Consider the following 15,933-nt stretch of genomic DNA (forward strand, 5'->3'; position numbering starts at 1 on the left):
AAGGTCTATTAAAATTGAGAAAGAAATCTCCCATGGAAAAGACAATATAATTCATATCCGTCTAACGCAGCTGCAACGCTACAATGTGTTTAATATTGTGTCTGTGGTTTCGCATCTCAGATAGAATTCAGTTTTAATTTTTGATTCGGAGCATCGCTTACAGGTTTGAATCGATATATAGTGTCAAATGTGGCAATAGTTCAAATTTCCCGCACGTCTTCAAGTAACCTCCCTTAGCGCGAATGAGAATCAATTGAAGGTAAGCTACCATTCTATTCCATCTCATAACAGCTTTAATGCACGGTAATACAGGAAAATAGTACACCTCAGTTACCATCTCTAGCATTTTCTAATTTCTGTTGGCCAAACGAAGAAAATTTTGGCATACCACGTATGCGGTGAGACTCCAGACTTATTCCCGCTTATTCAGCACTGAAAATTATGATAAATTAGAAAGAAAAATTCTCTCCCACGCAATATTTGATTCCGGTGAATCTTTTCACAGAGGTTCTTTTCAGGTCAATGTGATAACAGGTCAGGCAGTTTACCTTTGACAGTCGCTGTAGTTTGCCGTAATATAATCTGGCGCGATTTTTTTTTACATGGTACTAAGCAAGAAATGATTGGTAACAAATATTTTTCACTGGAGTTCTTAGTAGCTTGAAATCATTGAATTCAGTTCCTTGCAATACAACCACCGTGTTTTTATTATTATTCTTTTTTTCGATTATTTTTGAACCTCAGATCACGTTTCACTGATTTGCGTTTCGCTTTAAAACAAATGCCGAATTTAAAGCTATTTGTTGCTAACTGTTGCTAAACGTAATGTAGCCATTTTACTGGGCTTTATTCAGAAATTCTGTTAGTTTTTCACTAACCCAGTAATCAGAGAGTATTAAATATCCAGAACACTGAAGTTCATTAAACAAAATTATAGCTCTATATCGAAGAAGCACGATTTTCATCCATAAAAGGAATTAAAGCAAGCCGAAACTTCGATGAAGACTACAAGGAGAAAGCTAAAAAACGTGTCTAAAAACGTGTCTCCTTCAAAAATAAAAGCGAAAAACGTGATTATAATTAATAGAAGTGTTTATTTAGTCTCGAAAGGTTAATATATGGTGATGACCCAGTTACCTGCCAATGGATGTGGGATGTAATTATTCTCTGTAATAAGCAGAATAAACAAGACATGGTTGGTGATCAGTCTACTTTGCTGAGTGGATATATGTTAATACCAAGGAAATTGTATACAGCTCTAAGTAATGCAACCGCTGTGTATTTTGTTTCTCCGATTGCTGTAGGTCTTAGAAGATCTTTGAACACCTTGACTTATTTCGTAATCTTTGCTTTACAGAAGCTTTGTTGAACTGAAACGGTAATTTAAATGACATTTTATATGACAAAACTCGCGCTCCGAGACTTGAGTAAAAGGTGTTTGTCTTAGCGAGTGTTTTGCAAAACGGATAAATCAACTACCATTGGATTGAATAGCAAAAGGCAGACAAACTATCAAGTTCTAACTACCATCTTCACACTTGAGGTGATTTTTTAAGGAAGTGCTATTCAAACAGTGTTTGGATATTATTTTTTGGGTAAAACTCTAATAACTATTTGAATGTAGTAGTACAGAGAAGAAGGGCAGAATGTTGCCGGTCTACGAACCAATGGAGCTTCCGCGATCCTCCAAAGCCAACAATCACCGGTCATTTTGGATTTGTGTTTGAGGAAAACTCGGTCAGGGAAATCACGTGATTATCGTAACGCCATCGTTTTCAAAAAGCTCCGTTTTCAAAATGTTTTCCAACCACACGAAAACGAAAAGCCGGCGTTTTTTGAAATTCCTCCGGTTTGAAGAGCGCTTTCGAAAAGCTCCGTTTTCAAAATTTTTTCCGACCACACGAAAACGAAAAACCGACGTTTTCAAATTCCTCAAGTTTGAAGAACGTTTTCGAAAAGTTCCGTTTTTGTGACGGATTAGTATGGACGGTAGGCCTAACCGTAGAAATAAAGCTGTGTTTTCAAATTTCTCCGCGTAGGGTGAACGAAGCCCCAAGTCGTATTTTATGTCAGTGTTGTCAAATCAGTCAGCAATCGATGGAAATCAGTTGATTAGTCATAGATTATTGTCGATGACCAAAGAGTAATCGATAATTAATAGATGGGCCACAAAATTTGCAGTCATAGATTAGTTATTGATCGCAATGGGTAGTTTCTAATGCCATTGATTACTCATCGATGCAGTCGAAACGAAATCACCAACCATTCCTAAATCGAACTGATATGAAGACATAAAAGCAACTTTTTTAGAAGGTCTCATACAGAGACATGCGTCCTCCAGTACCGTCCTCTGGATTTGTAATTCGTGTTAATCTTCATTATCCTTGTTTCTTTCAGTGGTTTATAATTATTTCATGGACGTTTTCTATCTTAGTTAACTATTATTTTCAGGTTTCCTTCAATTAAAGGCGATTTTGTACGCGGTCAAAATAACTCAAAATTACTTGACTGATCTCCTTTAAAAGGGAATACCTCTCTTTTAATTTGGGTGTAAGTCAGAATTAGTTCAGAAAAACTCCGGAGTCAACAGCAATCTTCTCATGCGTTGTTTTGTACTACAGTAACTGCTGACACAATGCTTCACCACACCATTTTCGCGACCTACACATGACTTGAACGAGAGCTAGGTGAACCAATTTTTGGCAATTTCAGCTCTTACAAACTAGTCATAGACTGATTAACTGAAAATATCTCAACAATGGTTCAAAATTGTTGAAGAACTCAAAAGAAACGCAGAAAAAAAAAAAGTCACGGATGAGCAAAACCGTGGAGAAGATTACAAAGGATTATAATTTGTATAATATTTATTATTTATAATGCGTCTGAAATGATGTGTGCCCGAGACATTCGCAATGAGAGACTGTTGTGCAGCTAATTTGAAATTTAGAATTCATAGTTGACAAAATAAGTAGATTTAGCTTAAGTACTGTGAACTATAGCCCCTTTTAACTCGTTATCTCCTGTTTTTCCTGTCTTGGCAAATTCAATGCAAATATAATAAAATTTTTATTACCTTGGCTGACATGCGCCGCTTGACTGTTTTCGAAGCTTTCGTTGCCTTACGCTGAGAGCTGGTGCTTTTGCTATCGGTGCACTGCGGGTCTGAGAAGATATCAACATTGTTTGAATCTCATGCGATAACCTTTGGCTTTGGCATTGCTTTACCTCTGACGAAGTGCCTTGGTAAGATTTTTCTTCTCTTTCAAGTCTATACTGACTGATGACCATCCACAAACAGAAAATGTTTTTTTTAATGTTGCTTAAAGATCCCTCCAGCTCTGCATCAGCAAAATTTCCACCAAGCTCCTGCTACTAACAATCCCTTTTTAACGCTTCTTCACCATAAGTTTTCAAGGGCGGTGACAATCTATTCTTACTAGCGCTTGCAGTTTGCTTAATTTGACAAGACCGTTCAGTCTAAATGACGAAGGAAACAAGAGTTTGTGCCTGTTTGAAAGGGAGAACTAAAGTACTAAAATATCTCAGAACAGTGCCTGATATAAGGCAGCTCACCATAGAGCAATGGAATGAGCGACAAGATCAGGTTTCACATGGCGAAGTCGTTTTATTTTTCAGCATCGCGCAAAAAGATTTGTTATTTCCCTGTTCATGCGTGTTCTTTAGTGTCAGTTAAAGGGATTAGCAGTAAATGCTGTTTTATCAGATAAGTCACAGACAAAAAGTTTTTCACTGAAAGAGATTTACGAGGATTAGGTCATCTTGGTGTATTAAATAATTCAGAGCAAGTGTTTGAGTAGAAAATTAATTTATGTCACCAAAACAAGATGCATGATTAAAAGGACGACTGAGAAAACCCTTCGACAAAAACTGTTGCAAGGTTTGAACAGCAAAAACGTGCCTTGTTTCAAAAACAAAAGAGAAAAACGTGATTTTCTAATTAGTAGAAAAATGTTTAGCTTGACAAAAGGTCAACAGTGATGTCCCAGGTCCCCGCTAACGGATGTAATTATTCGCTGCACAGTCTATAACCATTAGAGAGCCAAAACTACTTCAGCTCATTTGTACACGCTCGAGGGTCACTTCCCGTGTTTGATTTGTCAGGGTTCAACCTTTTCAGTATAAAGTCCAAAGTGCAAACTAAACATCAAGGTCTGCCTGTTTTGATTACATTCAAAACTCTGCCGAAAGAAACTGAAGGAAAATCGAAGTAGTTTGTATTGTTCACTGATAAAAGTGCCAATCTCAAAATACCCTGAAGCTTCATACAATATTTGCGAGGGATTATTTCCCAATGGTTCAACTTGTTAGAACTTTGACTACATCAACTTAGCTGAGACAGTAGTTACATAAATGTAGGTTCTTCAATGAGCGCTAGTGATCAACATGTGATCCTTCTGTGAGAGAGGGGACTGGATGAGAGGAGGTAAGGGGCCAGTGCACGTGACGATCACGCTGACATTTTAAAGGTGAGAGATGAATGACATGTACTGACGTTGGAAAAACTGAAAATTAGTTTCGATGAAAAAAAATATCATGTTAATGGAACCAGAAAAGCCCCAACGGCTTCACTACTTATTAAACGTTTTGTGTTCATTTGATAAAGAGCACAAAGGCTAATATGCTTTGAGTCCTGTTCGATTATTATCACCTTTAATAGACAACTCACAGGTCACCGCCAAATATTATAATTTGCAAAATAAACTGGAAAAATTTACATACCCTTTTGCCCTTTGTAAGACAAGGGTTAAGGTTTCTTCGCTGCTTGGTCTGTTTTCGGACATTGCGTTGGGGTTATCAGTTCAGTTATTCCGTTTATGGGACTGTAAGACTGAATTCTTGGTGGCATCTGGTTCAAATTTCGTATTCAGACTCAAAGAGTGTACCAATATTTCATAATAAGCTGGACAACAAAGCGCAACCGAACTTTTCGATTCTCAGCCGAGACGAGCCAAAATTTATTTGTAAGTACACATAGAAGAAACAGTTATTGTCGTTATTTACAAGGCAATCGCATACACGATTTTGTAAGAGTGTTTATTTTTCGTTCCTAGACTGTATAATTTTTTTTCTTTCAGCTTAGGCTGGAAACTGCGGACTGTGAATAGTGTTAAAACATTCTTAGATCACAGATTTGTGTTTCTGTTATTGAATGATCATGCTTAACTTGTCTAGTCACAGGTAATTATGACAAGCTCATAAGCTGTACCTGTCTCTACTAAGGTCTACTAAAAATTTCGCCAGTCTCAGCGTCAATATGCTGATGTAAAATAGTTTCTGCCAGAAAAAGTGTGTCTCGTTAATGTTTAGGTTAACTGGATACAAAATTTTACATAAATTCTTGTGAATGAGCAAAGGTTAAGGGGAATTATAAGTTCAATTTAATGTTCCCACAGACTGCAATAATATATAGAGGATATTACACGGTGGCTCGAAGATACGAATTTTATGTTCTCGTGGCAAGAACAATATCTCACGAGTGAGCTTCGCTCACTCGTGAGATATTGCCACGAGAACATAAAATTCATATCTTCGAGCCAACGTGTAATGTTCTTTTTATTATATGGAGACTAAATATTGAAACCAATTCAACAAAAGCAAAAGGCGGGAATCGTGACGTCATTGAACGATACGACACTCACAAAGATGACATACGGAAAATACGCCACTCGGGTCCCGGATGAAGTGGCGTATGGAATCTACGAGTGGTTTAGTTCCCAGTAAAACACTCTTCTCCATATAATAAAAAAGTATATGTGGGACTTTTGGTGTTTTAGAAGTTATCTTTCGTACAAATAGCCTGCCTAGAAAGCTGTGTTAAGTCAATTGAGTTTCCTTCGCTGAATCATTTCAGTTCGTTCAGCGACAAATACATCTATTCTGTCATAGTTAAGATGATTCTATTTAACCCGCACGGTGCATGCAAATTGTTATTTATCCAGGTGGATGATCTAAAGTTTAATTTGCTGAAAGTGTATTTAGATTCAGTGCTCTATTATTCTCGTAATACGATTTTCATACACGATTTTCGTTGAAGTTGAAAAAAGAAGAATAAGCGCGTGAAGTCCAAGTTCTCTGAGTGTCCTTATTTCCAGCTGTAGCAGATCCGACCGGGTACTTTGCAACCCGTGACAAGTTCTCTCCCGCAGCAAGCGAGTTGCTCCGAGCTAATTCTCGAGTCAAGTTAATTTCCTAGAGTCAAGCGCACAAGTTTCCAGCCAGTTAGGCCTTTCAATACCTGCTCCCCCCATTTAGATTTCAGAACGACAAAACCCGTTTTCACAATACTAACTCCATTCATTGCTTCGATTCTCTTTTAAAATGAGCCGGAAACTTGCCCCAATTTTTTTAATTAACTCTTTCTCTCTTGATCCTTTAGAACTCGACGTTAATATTCCACCGAAAAAAAAAGGAATGTCGGACCTCAAAAACAAGAGCGAAGGACTGGAACCTGGGGAGGTCTTCAGTAAACCGGTTTATTACGTCATCGCTGGTGTGTACGCTCTTCTCGCTGTCACAGGAATCAGTCTGAACACACTCGTTATTGTCGCATTCGTGAGGGACCGCAGCCTTCGTACGTCTTCCAACAGGCTGATTCTTAGCATAGCCACCGGTGATTGGTTACACTCGCTGCTGGCTTATCCCTTGGGAATTGTCAGCAATACGTCACAAAGTCGGCACATGGTAGGTGCGAGTTGCACGTGGTACGCCTTCATCACGTGTTTTCTATCGCTCGGCGTCATTCTTCACCATGCTGCCTTCTCAATCGAGAGAGCCATCACAATTAATTACTGCCAGGCCTGGATCTCCATTAAAGGAAAAATCAACCTTGTTATCAGTGGACTCTGGACCTTTGCTTTGCTTTGGAGCCTTTGCCCGCTGTTTGGTTGGTCAGCATACGTTCCTGAGGGCGCAGGCGTATACTGCTCAGTTCGCTGGCAATCGTCCGATCTACTTGATATGGTTTTCGTAGTATGTTTATTTTTCTTCTTCTTTTTCATTCCCATCGTTGCCATGATAACTGCGTACTCTTCGATTTACCACAGCTTGAAGAAATTGACCCAAAATGCGCATGTCATATGGGGGAAGCGCGCTGCTCCCACAGTAGAAGCCATACAAGCCGAGAAGAAGACAGCTCGCATGGCTTTCATTATGTCAATTTGTTTCGTTTTTGCATGGACGCCGTATGCGGTGGTTTCGTTGTACAGTATCATAACTACGCCGCAAAATATCTCCCCATTTGTAGCCACCATACCCTCTATGTTTGCTAAAACATCAGTGTGCTATAACCCAATTATTTACTTCCTGTTGTATAAGAAATTCCGAGATAGCATAGGGCAGGCATTGCGATCGTCATGTTGCCAAGACTCGGGTGCTGTGGACCACCTGTAACATATGTAGACGTTTCGAGCTTACTGAGATGATAAGATTGCATTATTAAGCTTGTGAAACTGTGGACTTTGCGCAGTCTGGGTATTACGCTTAAACGTAGCCCAACCCTTTGCCTTTTCTCGCGCGCCCCCAGTGCCAGCACTCAAGCCTCCGTTGACAACCAGGATTTTTCAAGGGGGGTAGCTGGTATCTTGGGGTTGCAGAATTAATGGGGTATGTTCCCAAAATGTTGCAATCTGAGAAATAGAATTAGAAATTACAATGAGCTACCTGACCAGAGTCTTTGCCTTTATTTCTGCCATAATATTCACAAGCTTTTTCAATTTTTTTCTTTTTGAGTTTTGGTTCTGCAAAAAGGGGTTGGCTAGCCACCCAATCCAACCCCCACCCCCTCCCCCCCGCCTGAATGCGCCCCTGAACCGTCTGTATGACAGGCATTGCTTTATGCTAATCTTAATGAAAAATCTTCTGTAACATGTAAGTTGACGAATAATAAAAGGCGATTCACTATGGACTTCTTATCTAGATTTTCGTCGATGTAACGTTTACGGTAAAATTTTTTATGTTTAGTCCTGGTAGATTTTGGACTGTGATTTATATGAATAATAAATAATGCGTTTGCGTATGAACAACAAGAACGAAAACATATGTTTCTATTATTCCATGATAATTAACAGTGTTTATGTAAGTCACGCGGACAAGACTGGAGAAAATCTATAAGACCTATAGAAAGCCAAAAATATAATATCCTTTTGATTTTAAGTACATCCTCCAGAAAGGATCTTACAGTTATTCCACAGCTAGAACAAAATACCTTGTACGTAAAGCAATTGTGATCTTCTGGAAGTTCTTTTCGTAACCCCAAGTCCTATGTAGACTATGAGTTGCGCGCGCGAGGGTGAGATGGACCTCGCGCGCACGGCCATTTCTTGGCCATTTTTTACGAGCGTTTTTTCGCGCCACGCTCGACGGACTAAGAAAACCGAATTTGTGATGATCACTGATAGTTTACAGGCCTACTTGGAAGTAAATTATGGTCTGGGCACCTCAGCAAACGTATGAAGGCAACAAGTTCCCCTAACTAACTTCAAACGAAACATTAATCAATCGAAACAATTATTGACGAGAGGTTTTCTATTTTGAGCTTGACACTACATTCTCTCAGCAGATGGCCTGAGTCTCAGGCCTTCCTAAGGGGAGGGGAGACGGGAGGAGGAGAGAAGCTTTTCCCTTTTCATTTCCTTTTCCTCTCCCTCCCCTCTAACTTTTGGAAAGCTCGCTTCCCAGCGGGCGTCCTTTTGTAGTTTAGGCACGTCGTTGCGCAATCGGCTTGGTATTATCATTGTAACTGGATACAGAAATAACATGACCCCTAGAACGAAATCGGAGACCCTAAAGAGAAACCTCACAGAGCAAAGCATTATTGTTAGTGTTTGCCAAGGACAGTTAGCAAGCACGGGCGACGCGGTAAGTACAATCATTGCACAGAATCTACAGGGAACCACTTAACATAAATCATTTTTGACTTCCGCATTTTGTTTTAACCATAGATTGATCGAAAGAGTTAGCGTAAGAGAATAATGTAGTAACAACTTCCTCTAGGCAACTGATCCGAGGATCCCTATCGCTCGATCTCTTGTTTAGTTTCTATTCATTCGTTTCGTACTAGTGTGATCTCGTGTAGCTCTGGGTAATGAGAAAGACACTTAAGACACTATCCCTAGGCAGAGAAACTACGCTAAACGTAGTCTAGTTTTATGAAATCCCTCTGATGAAACCCCATGAACAGATCGATCTACTACATGCATGCCTAAACAGAACTTTCTGCCTTGACTCTGGTCGTTCCATGGACCAACGGAAAGATCACAAAACCAAATATCCAGATTGTTAGATTTTCTTAAAATATCCCTGAAAACTACGTAGAATACAGATAAATCATACCCTTTTTTCCTCGCGCTGCTTTGGTACAAGAGACAAGCCTTCGTCATTTGATACGCTCATTGCATGGGCACATGACATGTCGTAAAAGAAGAATTTTTCTAATTCAATAAGGTAACAAAGTCATTGTAGTTTTGATTCGGGGGAACGGAAAAAATCACATGAGTGTTCGCGTTCAAGACTGCCAAGCTGTGGCAAAACCCATAAGTTTACAAATTTATTTTGCAGTCTTTTGCCGTCGTCCTTGTTGTACAATCAAAGTTTATGGCATTCTTCCAAATACTGAGCACATGATCATCACAAAGTGACCATTGACTCTGCTTTGATCTGACGATCAATGCAGATTCCACTAACACCAACTGAAATTTTGTTCAGTGAAAGTTGTGCGTTAAATCTTTCCTGAAGCAGTTCACCGGTTTCTTGTCACCAAATGTGGAAAGTTCAGTGTTACGTGAAAATCCGGACTAAACGATTGCGTGTGGAACCCAACGCAAATCACGTGCCCAACACGAAGTGCATGCGTTATACGTCCTTGCACAACGCGCACTGAAGACTTGACAGATTTACTTGACAGCTCAAAGAAATCGTCAACCGAAGCGGTCTTCTATATAATGTGTAATTCTAACGAAATGTTATTTTGCTTGCTTTGAGTTCTCGGTCGTAGTCAGCTGTGAAAAACGCCCCCAAATTTTTTTTATTGCAAACGCAGTGAAGAGCGTGACAACAAAACTTCATGTCACACATTCCAGCAAATTGTAACGCAGTGTTTTCCTAGTTCCTGTACGGCTTTCTCCTAGGCCTTCACAGTCAATCGATTTTGGTGACGTATTCGAGACCATGCGACCCGAAAACGATTGACCAAGGTGAAATATCGAGGCCTACTATTGCTAGGAACTAGGCAAACCCAGTCTAGTGTCTCCTACAAGCTCCAAGTTGGGGAGTGGTTTTTCATCTGAAGTAATTTTGTTTTCTTGACATTCATGTTGCTTTTAATCATTGCAGAGAGTTTAGCATGGCGACGGGAATATTGAAATTTCTCGTCGTCGCACTCCTTGCTGTGACGTTGTCAAATTCCCATCATAACTGACAGTGACAATGACAACTGCCAGACTTGGGTCCAGTACCCAACGACCGGGCAGATGGGGCCGTGGTAGTCCTGGGGATGATAAACTCAGGATGACATCAGAACATCTGATGACAAGCCGATTGTCGCGTCAAGGCCATCGAGAAAATGGACCAGATGCGACAAGACGCTGATGCCAGGTACATAGAATTTTCTGCTATACTTACAAACTTTATTTACGACTAGGTAGGTAGGCTACTCATGCGCACAATAATAATACCGTAAAACTACCGCTTATAAGACTCCCCGGTTATGGGCCTATGTATCTGACTGACTGATTGATTGATTGATTGATTGATTGACCCTTCTCCTCCAGTCGCACATTCGGGGCCCAATTTCTCGGAAACGAAACCTTGCTTATTCGAAGGGAACAGCTGCGACAAAAGTATAAAAGATTCACGCCGAAATGATTGTAATGGTTGCAATGAAAATTGGCTTTTTGAAGTCGTACTAGCAGTATAAAAAGAATTTTCTGTAAAAACAAAATCAAAGCTGCAACAAGTGGTTTGCAATATTTCAGAGGAGTCCAAGCCAAACTTGAACAAGTGTTTCGTATCTTTCAAGTTAGTTCTCATTGAAATCAATCGATTTCCACGCCATCTTTGATCGTCTTAAGTCCTAATTCGTTCTTTCTTTCCTATAATTTGTTCCTTCTTTCAGTTCCTAGCTCTGATTTAATTGGTGAATTGTTGATATTCCAACTTATTTGAATTTTTTTTGCTTTAGCAACATGACCGGCATGGTGTTCATGACAGTTGTTGGCCAAAATGTTTTCTCGGACACATGGAATCAAACTGATGACATTTTCGAGGAACATCAGCCTGGTCTGTTATCTGCCATCTTCGATCACCAGACAAGTGGCATATTTGTTTATAACCGCTGCGGTAGTCGGGTGGGGGAGCTGCAGCTGTTTCCATTGGTGCCGTTAGATCCTTCGGAAGTGGAGAATGAATGGTAAGTCCTTAGTTTACTAGTCTCCCACGCAGACGCTCTTTGGGCTCATCACGCAATCTTCCTCTACCAGGATTGCGTGACGGGCGCAAAAGGGCGTCCTCGTTGGAGGCTATAGTTTACCGGATATCAAGTAACGGAGAGTTCTGCGCTGCCATGAACTTGCGTGAAAGTAAATTTTTAATTGCCGAGTTACATTGCTCGTAACACTTACTACTTTCTTAATTCTCTGAGGGAAAGGTGGGACGTCCGCAGCTTCTATCCGGATAACATCCGTATTTTTTTTCAACAGGAAAATCATCTCAAAGGCCTACAACAAGTGTCCGCAATGCAACAAACTAGCGCCAACACCTCAACCTCAAGACGAGACAAATTCCGCTCCACAGTAGTTCACATCCGTAGAAATAAATTTTGTAGGGTTTTTCATTTGAAAGCTAAATTAAATATCATAATAACTGAACGTAATTGCTGCTGTTAGTTATATCCCATTAGAAATAACTTGTACTTGATAACTTAAAGTAAATTGAGAACCTGATTTTAGTGTTTACAAACTTGTTCTAAAGCGTTTTTCAGCTGATTGTCGTGGAATCAAAACTTTTGGCTCATCACTAATAGAAACGTAATGAGGGAATCAGATCTCTGAAGCAAAAGCCTGCAACCCGCACCAAGCGCGGGAAAAAGCACGCGCCAAGCCACTATTAGTCACCCCCTGATTGGTTAAAATAAAACAGAATCTTGTAACTGATTGGTTGAAGCACTTTCTTAGACAGTCAGTTGAAAACCGTGCTTTGAATAGAAACAAATACTTAAATTAGATTTTTGATTCAAGGATAGGATAGGATACTTATTTAAAGTCTTCAAAATGAAGTAGTTTCTTTTTACCATTGTTATTTTGTTTCTTTGTTTACCTGGAAAGAATCATATTACCTTTCCATTACGATACAAGCGCAGAATGTAGGAGAGAGAAAGTCTTTAGTTCCAGTTTTAGAAAACACGATGATTAATGATAAACAAGCGGCAAAAAGTTTAAACTGTTTGTTTTGATGTGTGTTCATCAATTTCTGTCTGAGAGCAGAGAAACAGAACATTTCATTACGAGTTAACCGGCTGGTTTGTATGACAAGCTTGCAGCAAAGATTATTTGTAAGTTTTTGAATTTTTTTTTACCAGTCTACTCGCACATGAAAGGAACGAGATTTGAGAAAGAACTCTGTGCTTCGGTGTTATGTTGTGAAAGAGGTAATAAAATCGATTCTCATAAAATGTTGTACTGCAATTTTGATGTGACAATTTACGCCGCAGGCCACTGAAGCCCGATTAGCTAGCTATCGACCAAAGCCGACGGAAACCGAGAGCGAACAGTCATATGACTGTTTTAGCACAAACATCGAGCCTGATTGATAAGTCTTCGAATATCGATAAAACTGACTCACTCTTACTTCATTTTAGTAGAATTCTACTAGTATACTAATGCAAATGCAGTAATCTGATTGGCTGAGCCATTGAACACTATCAGCCATTAGTATATTCTCAGCTCCGACTATTGCATTTCTAGCTCTCTGATTGGCTCAAAAACTCCGACTATGAGCCATTAGTCGGAGTTTTACCTTATATGGAAAACAGTGCGCCAAGTTTAAAAATTTTCCGCTCTGTAAAATTGTTGAAATAAAAATCGGCGGCAAAAACCCGATTAAGAATATACTAAAACAATTATTCCATTCGACCTTGTTGGATATGAAGTGATCATAACCAACTCGCGCTACGCGCTCGTTGGTTATTTATCACTTCATATCCAACGCGGTTTCATGGAATAATTGTTAATTAGTGTGCGGTGGCTGGAGGGCGTCTAGGAAATGGCGACGTTTTTTTCGTTTTTCCAAAGATTTGGAGGAAAATTTTGATGTAAATAGTAGTTAAATTCCTGAGAAGTCTAAACGAAAGACATTTACGGTGTCTTGACTTTTAAAAACGTTGAAATTATTGAAAAAGCTGATGCGCGTGCACACACAACTTCAATTTGAAATGACAATTCAATCCGAGCGATCTTTTTCAGGCGCAAAGTACGTCAAGAAACAATTGGAAACCGTTATTTGAAGTAAATTTTAGAAAGAATTCTACTAAAACAATTCGGCGTCATCAACTATCACCTCATAGAAATGGAGAGCGAAAAATCTAATTGTTAAATAGAAAGCACGTTATAGTCGAATATCCAGTTATGGTTCTACTACGCTCACACGTAAAAAGGAATGGCAGGGTATCAACAGCTAATATTTTTCGGTAATGGCGAGGCCTTACGTGCCACGAGGCACAAAGAAGCTAAGTAGTAGTAGTAATGGCGATGAAAACTGCGCGCGTGCGCACTTTGAAACTGCTCATGCGTGCAATGGCTTTTCATTGACCGACGACACTATATTATCAATCAGAATGCGAAAAGAGAATACCTGTAACAACTCAATCACCCTAAGGACAGAGAGGCTAGACTCTCGAACCAGGGTGCTCATATGTAGACCTTTTTCCGCCCTGCCCGAACTCAAGCGATGCGCCGTTTAATTTTAAAAATACACGCCAACTGAACGAGGAGGTAGGCTGTTATGCATATAATTAACAATGTGTAAGGTCTCGTGCAGAAGTGTGTATTGTATATGGTATGAACAAGCAATTAAAATGAACAAATTAAGGCAATGGGTGAATTATCCGCCTTGATGAAATTTTAAGTCTTTATATTTGCCTTTTTGTGTGCAAAGATATTAACACAGGACCACGTCTGCGCATTCTCACAAACATCCTTACAACAGAAAAGATGCGTTGAGCGATTTTCTCCACACTATCGATGGATAATCAAGAGAACAGCCTGTGAGATTTAACAAAGTGATCACTTAGACTAATTTTTTTTTGCGACATTTAAATAATTTCTCCCAACTGGTTTAATAAGAAATGTATTTGAACCGGTGGGGAGGATTTCTTCCTTGATCGTAGAATGTCAACAGTCGCAAACTCCACTAATACCGCCACAGCATCGGTGCGGTTCTTTCAAACCGCGACACAAACACTTATCAGTACGGACATGTTTGGTACACATTCCTCGACATCTGCGATCGCTAGAAGGATGCTGAAACCACGACGAAAGCAAGTTTACGATTAAGTCTACTTTCTCTTCAAAACAAGACAGTTTTTGTTCCAAATTCGAGAAACCTTCACGAACCTCTTTTCTCAAGGACCGTACCTTGGTTTCAAGATCTTTGATTTCCTTTTCTTGTCGATCCAAAGAGTCGAGGAGTTGCTGGCTGTATTCGTCACGACTGTCACGGCGACCACGTATAAGTAAGTCACGCTTCGGTCCTCGTGGCAAGCTGCGGTGGTCACGGTTTGGTTCGGGCTCTTGAGACCCTTGGCGAATTCTTTGTGGCAGATCGATATCTTCTCGAGAGGGTTCGTTACTTGTCGGATAAAAAATTTCTTCATCGGAAGAACGACCGTCCAACTCTTCGTTATAGTCAGATTTATACATTGCAAGCGTCCATGTCTATGCGGACTTTGTTTTCATTCACTCGAAAGATTTCACGGTAAAAAACTAAGATGCAACCGAACCAAACATGAACGAATGCATTCAAACTGTTCTAAAGAATCTAGATAAATGCCATTCGAGAGAATTATTATGACGTAACTCGTTTATTCGTTCACGTCGTTGAGAGTCAACCTCGTTCCCAGGCTCTCCTCTGCCTCACTTGCTTTTCTTCCAACGACGTGGGAGGCAGAGGAAAGAGAGCCTGGGAACGAGGTTGAATGACAGGTTGCAATAATGACGTCATAGCGGCTTCTTTATTGTCTTCATTACAGTCGATTAAGTCAATGGTTTTGCTCTTGTCCGTACGAGGTTAGTTGTGTTCCTACAATATTACTGGTTACTGCTTCCGCTGTAATTGTAGATTCCCACTACTAGTCAAAAGGTGTAAACTCGCTCGCTCGTGCAACTCGTCTGTTCACATTAAACTCAATTAAATTAAAATAAATTACTTTTCACGAGGACGCGAAGGCCTTGGCTTGAATGGACTAGGTTGTACATGAACCAAAGTGAAGTGCCCGTGATCAATTCTCTAACTTGGGATCTAACCTCCTATACCATATCAAACGCCGTATATGACAGTCGCTGCTTTCGAAAGCCTTTGCACAAGAACGCTCCCCGTTTTCACCTGTTACCTTTTTTATCGTTGTATCTTGCAGGTCTGGCGAAACCTTTAAGTAAACGCGTTCTCAACTGACGAATATCTTCAAAGTGAAATGTTTCAATAACTAATCTGACTGCCCTGCTAGTAGTGTGCTGCAATCTAATATAAGGCTAGGAAGCACAAATAATTAATGAAAAAACGATCGAGAGTATTCTTTCCCAAGCATATTGAACATGAAGTGTAACGACTTTCGCGACACAAAGCAGTGCGCGCGCACGATTTAGTTTGTTCTTGAGCCTGTGAATACAGCCAGCTCTGATCGCTCGCTTGCGGCTGTTCATCAAG

At 39.9% G+C, this 15,933-nt stretch overlaps 3 protein-coding genes across 3 annotated transcripts; 2 read left to right on the forward strand and 1 right to left on the reverse strand.

Moving 5' to 3' along the window:
* Window positions 1-3,100: 3,100 nt before the first annotated feature.
* Window positions 3,101-7,689, forward strand: LOC110050244 (melanopsin-like). The gene is made up of 2 exons (XM_020756147.2): window positions 3,101-3,243; window positions 6,398-7,689. The coding sequence occupies exon 2, from the start codon at window positions 6,433-6,435 to the stop codon at window positions 7,408-7,410; it is 978 nt and encodes a 325-aa protein (XP_020611806.2). The 5' UTR covers window positions 3,101-3,243; window positions 6,398-6,432; the 3' UTR covers window positions 7,411-7,689.
* Window positions 7,690-8,788: 1,099 nt separating this feature from the next.
* On the forward strand, window positions 8,789-12,685 carry LOC110050299 (uncharacterized). The gene is made up of 4 exons (XM_020756212.2): window positions 8,789-8,877; window positions 10,351-10,611; window positions 11,198-11,425; window positions 11,715-12,685. The coding sequence occupies exons 2-4, from the start codon at window positions 10,580-10,582 to the stop codon at window positions 11,809-11,811; spliced, it is 357 nt and encodes a 118-aa protein (XP_020611871.2). The 5' UTR covers window positions 8,789-8,877; window positions 10,351-10,579; the 3' UTR covers window positions 11,812-12,685.
* A 1,634-nt stretch (window positions 12,686-14,319) lies between these two features.
* On the reverse strand, window positions 14,320-15,885 carry LOC149113681 (uncharacterized). The gene has a single exon (XM_089286246.1). The coding sequence runs from the start codon at window positions 14,928-14,930 to the stop codon at window positions 14,403-14,405; it is 528 nt and encodes a 175-aa protein (XP_089142372.1). The 5' UTR covers window positions 14,931-15,885; the 3' UTR covers window positions 14,320-14,402.
* Between the last annotated feature and the right edge of the window lie 48 nt (window positions 15,886-15,933).

This window comes from Orbicella faveolata, unplaced genomic scaffold (genome assembly GCF_042242905.1).
Source record: "Orbicella faveolata isolate gen_17 unplaced genomic scaffold, um_ofav_v1 contig_14, whole genome shotgun sequence".
NCBI lineage: Eukaryota > Metazoa > Cnidaria > Anthozoa > Scleractinia > Merulinidae > Orbicella > Orbicella faveolata.

Coding starts and splice junctions, on each gene's coding strand:
- LOC110050244 (XM_020756147.2), top strand. CDS start 6,433: ATGTCGGACCTCAAAAACAAGAGCGAAGGACTGGAACCTGGGGAGGTC.
- LOC110050299 (XM_020756212.2), top strand. CDS start 10,580: ATGGACCAGATGCGACAAGACGCTGATGCCAG. Junction 10,612..11,197: donor CGACAAGACGCTGATGCCAG/GTACATAGAATT, acceptor TTTTTGCTTTAG/CAACATGACCGGCATGGTGT. Junction 11,426..11,714: donor TCGGAAGTGGAGAATGAATG/GTAAGTCCTTAG, acceptor TTTTTTCAACAG/GAAAATCATCTCAAAGGCCT.
- LOC149113681 (XM_089286246.1), bottom strand. CDS start 14,930: ATGTATAAATCTGACTATAACGAAGAGTTGGACGGTCGTTCTTCCGAT.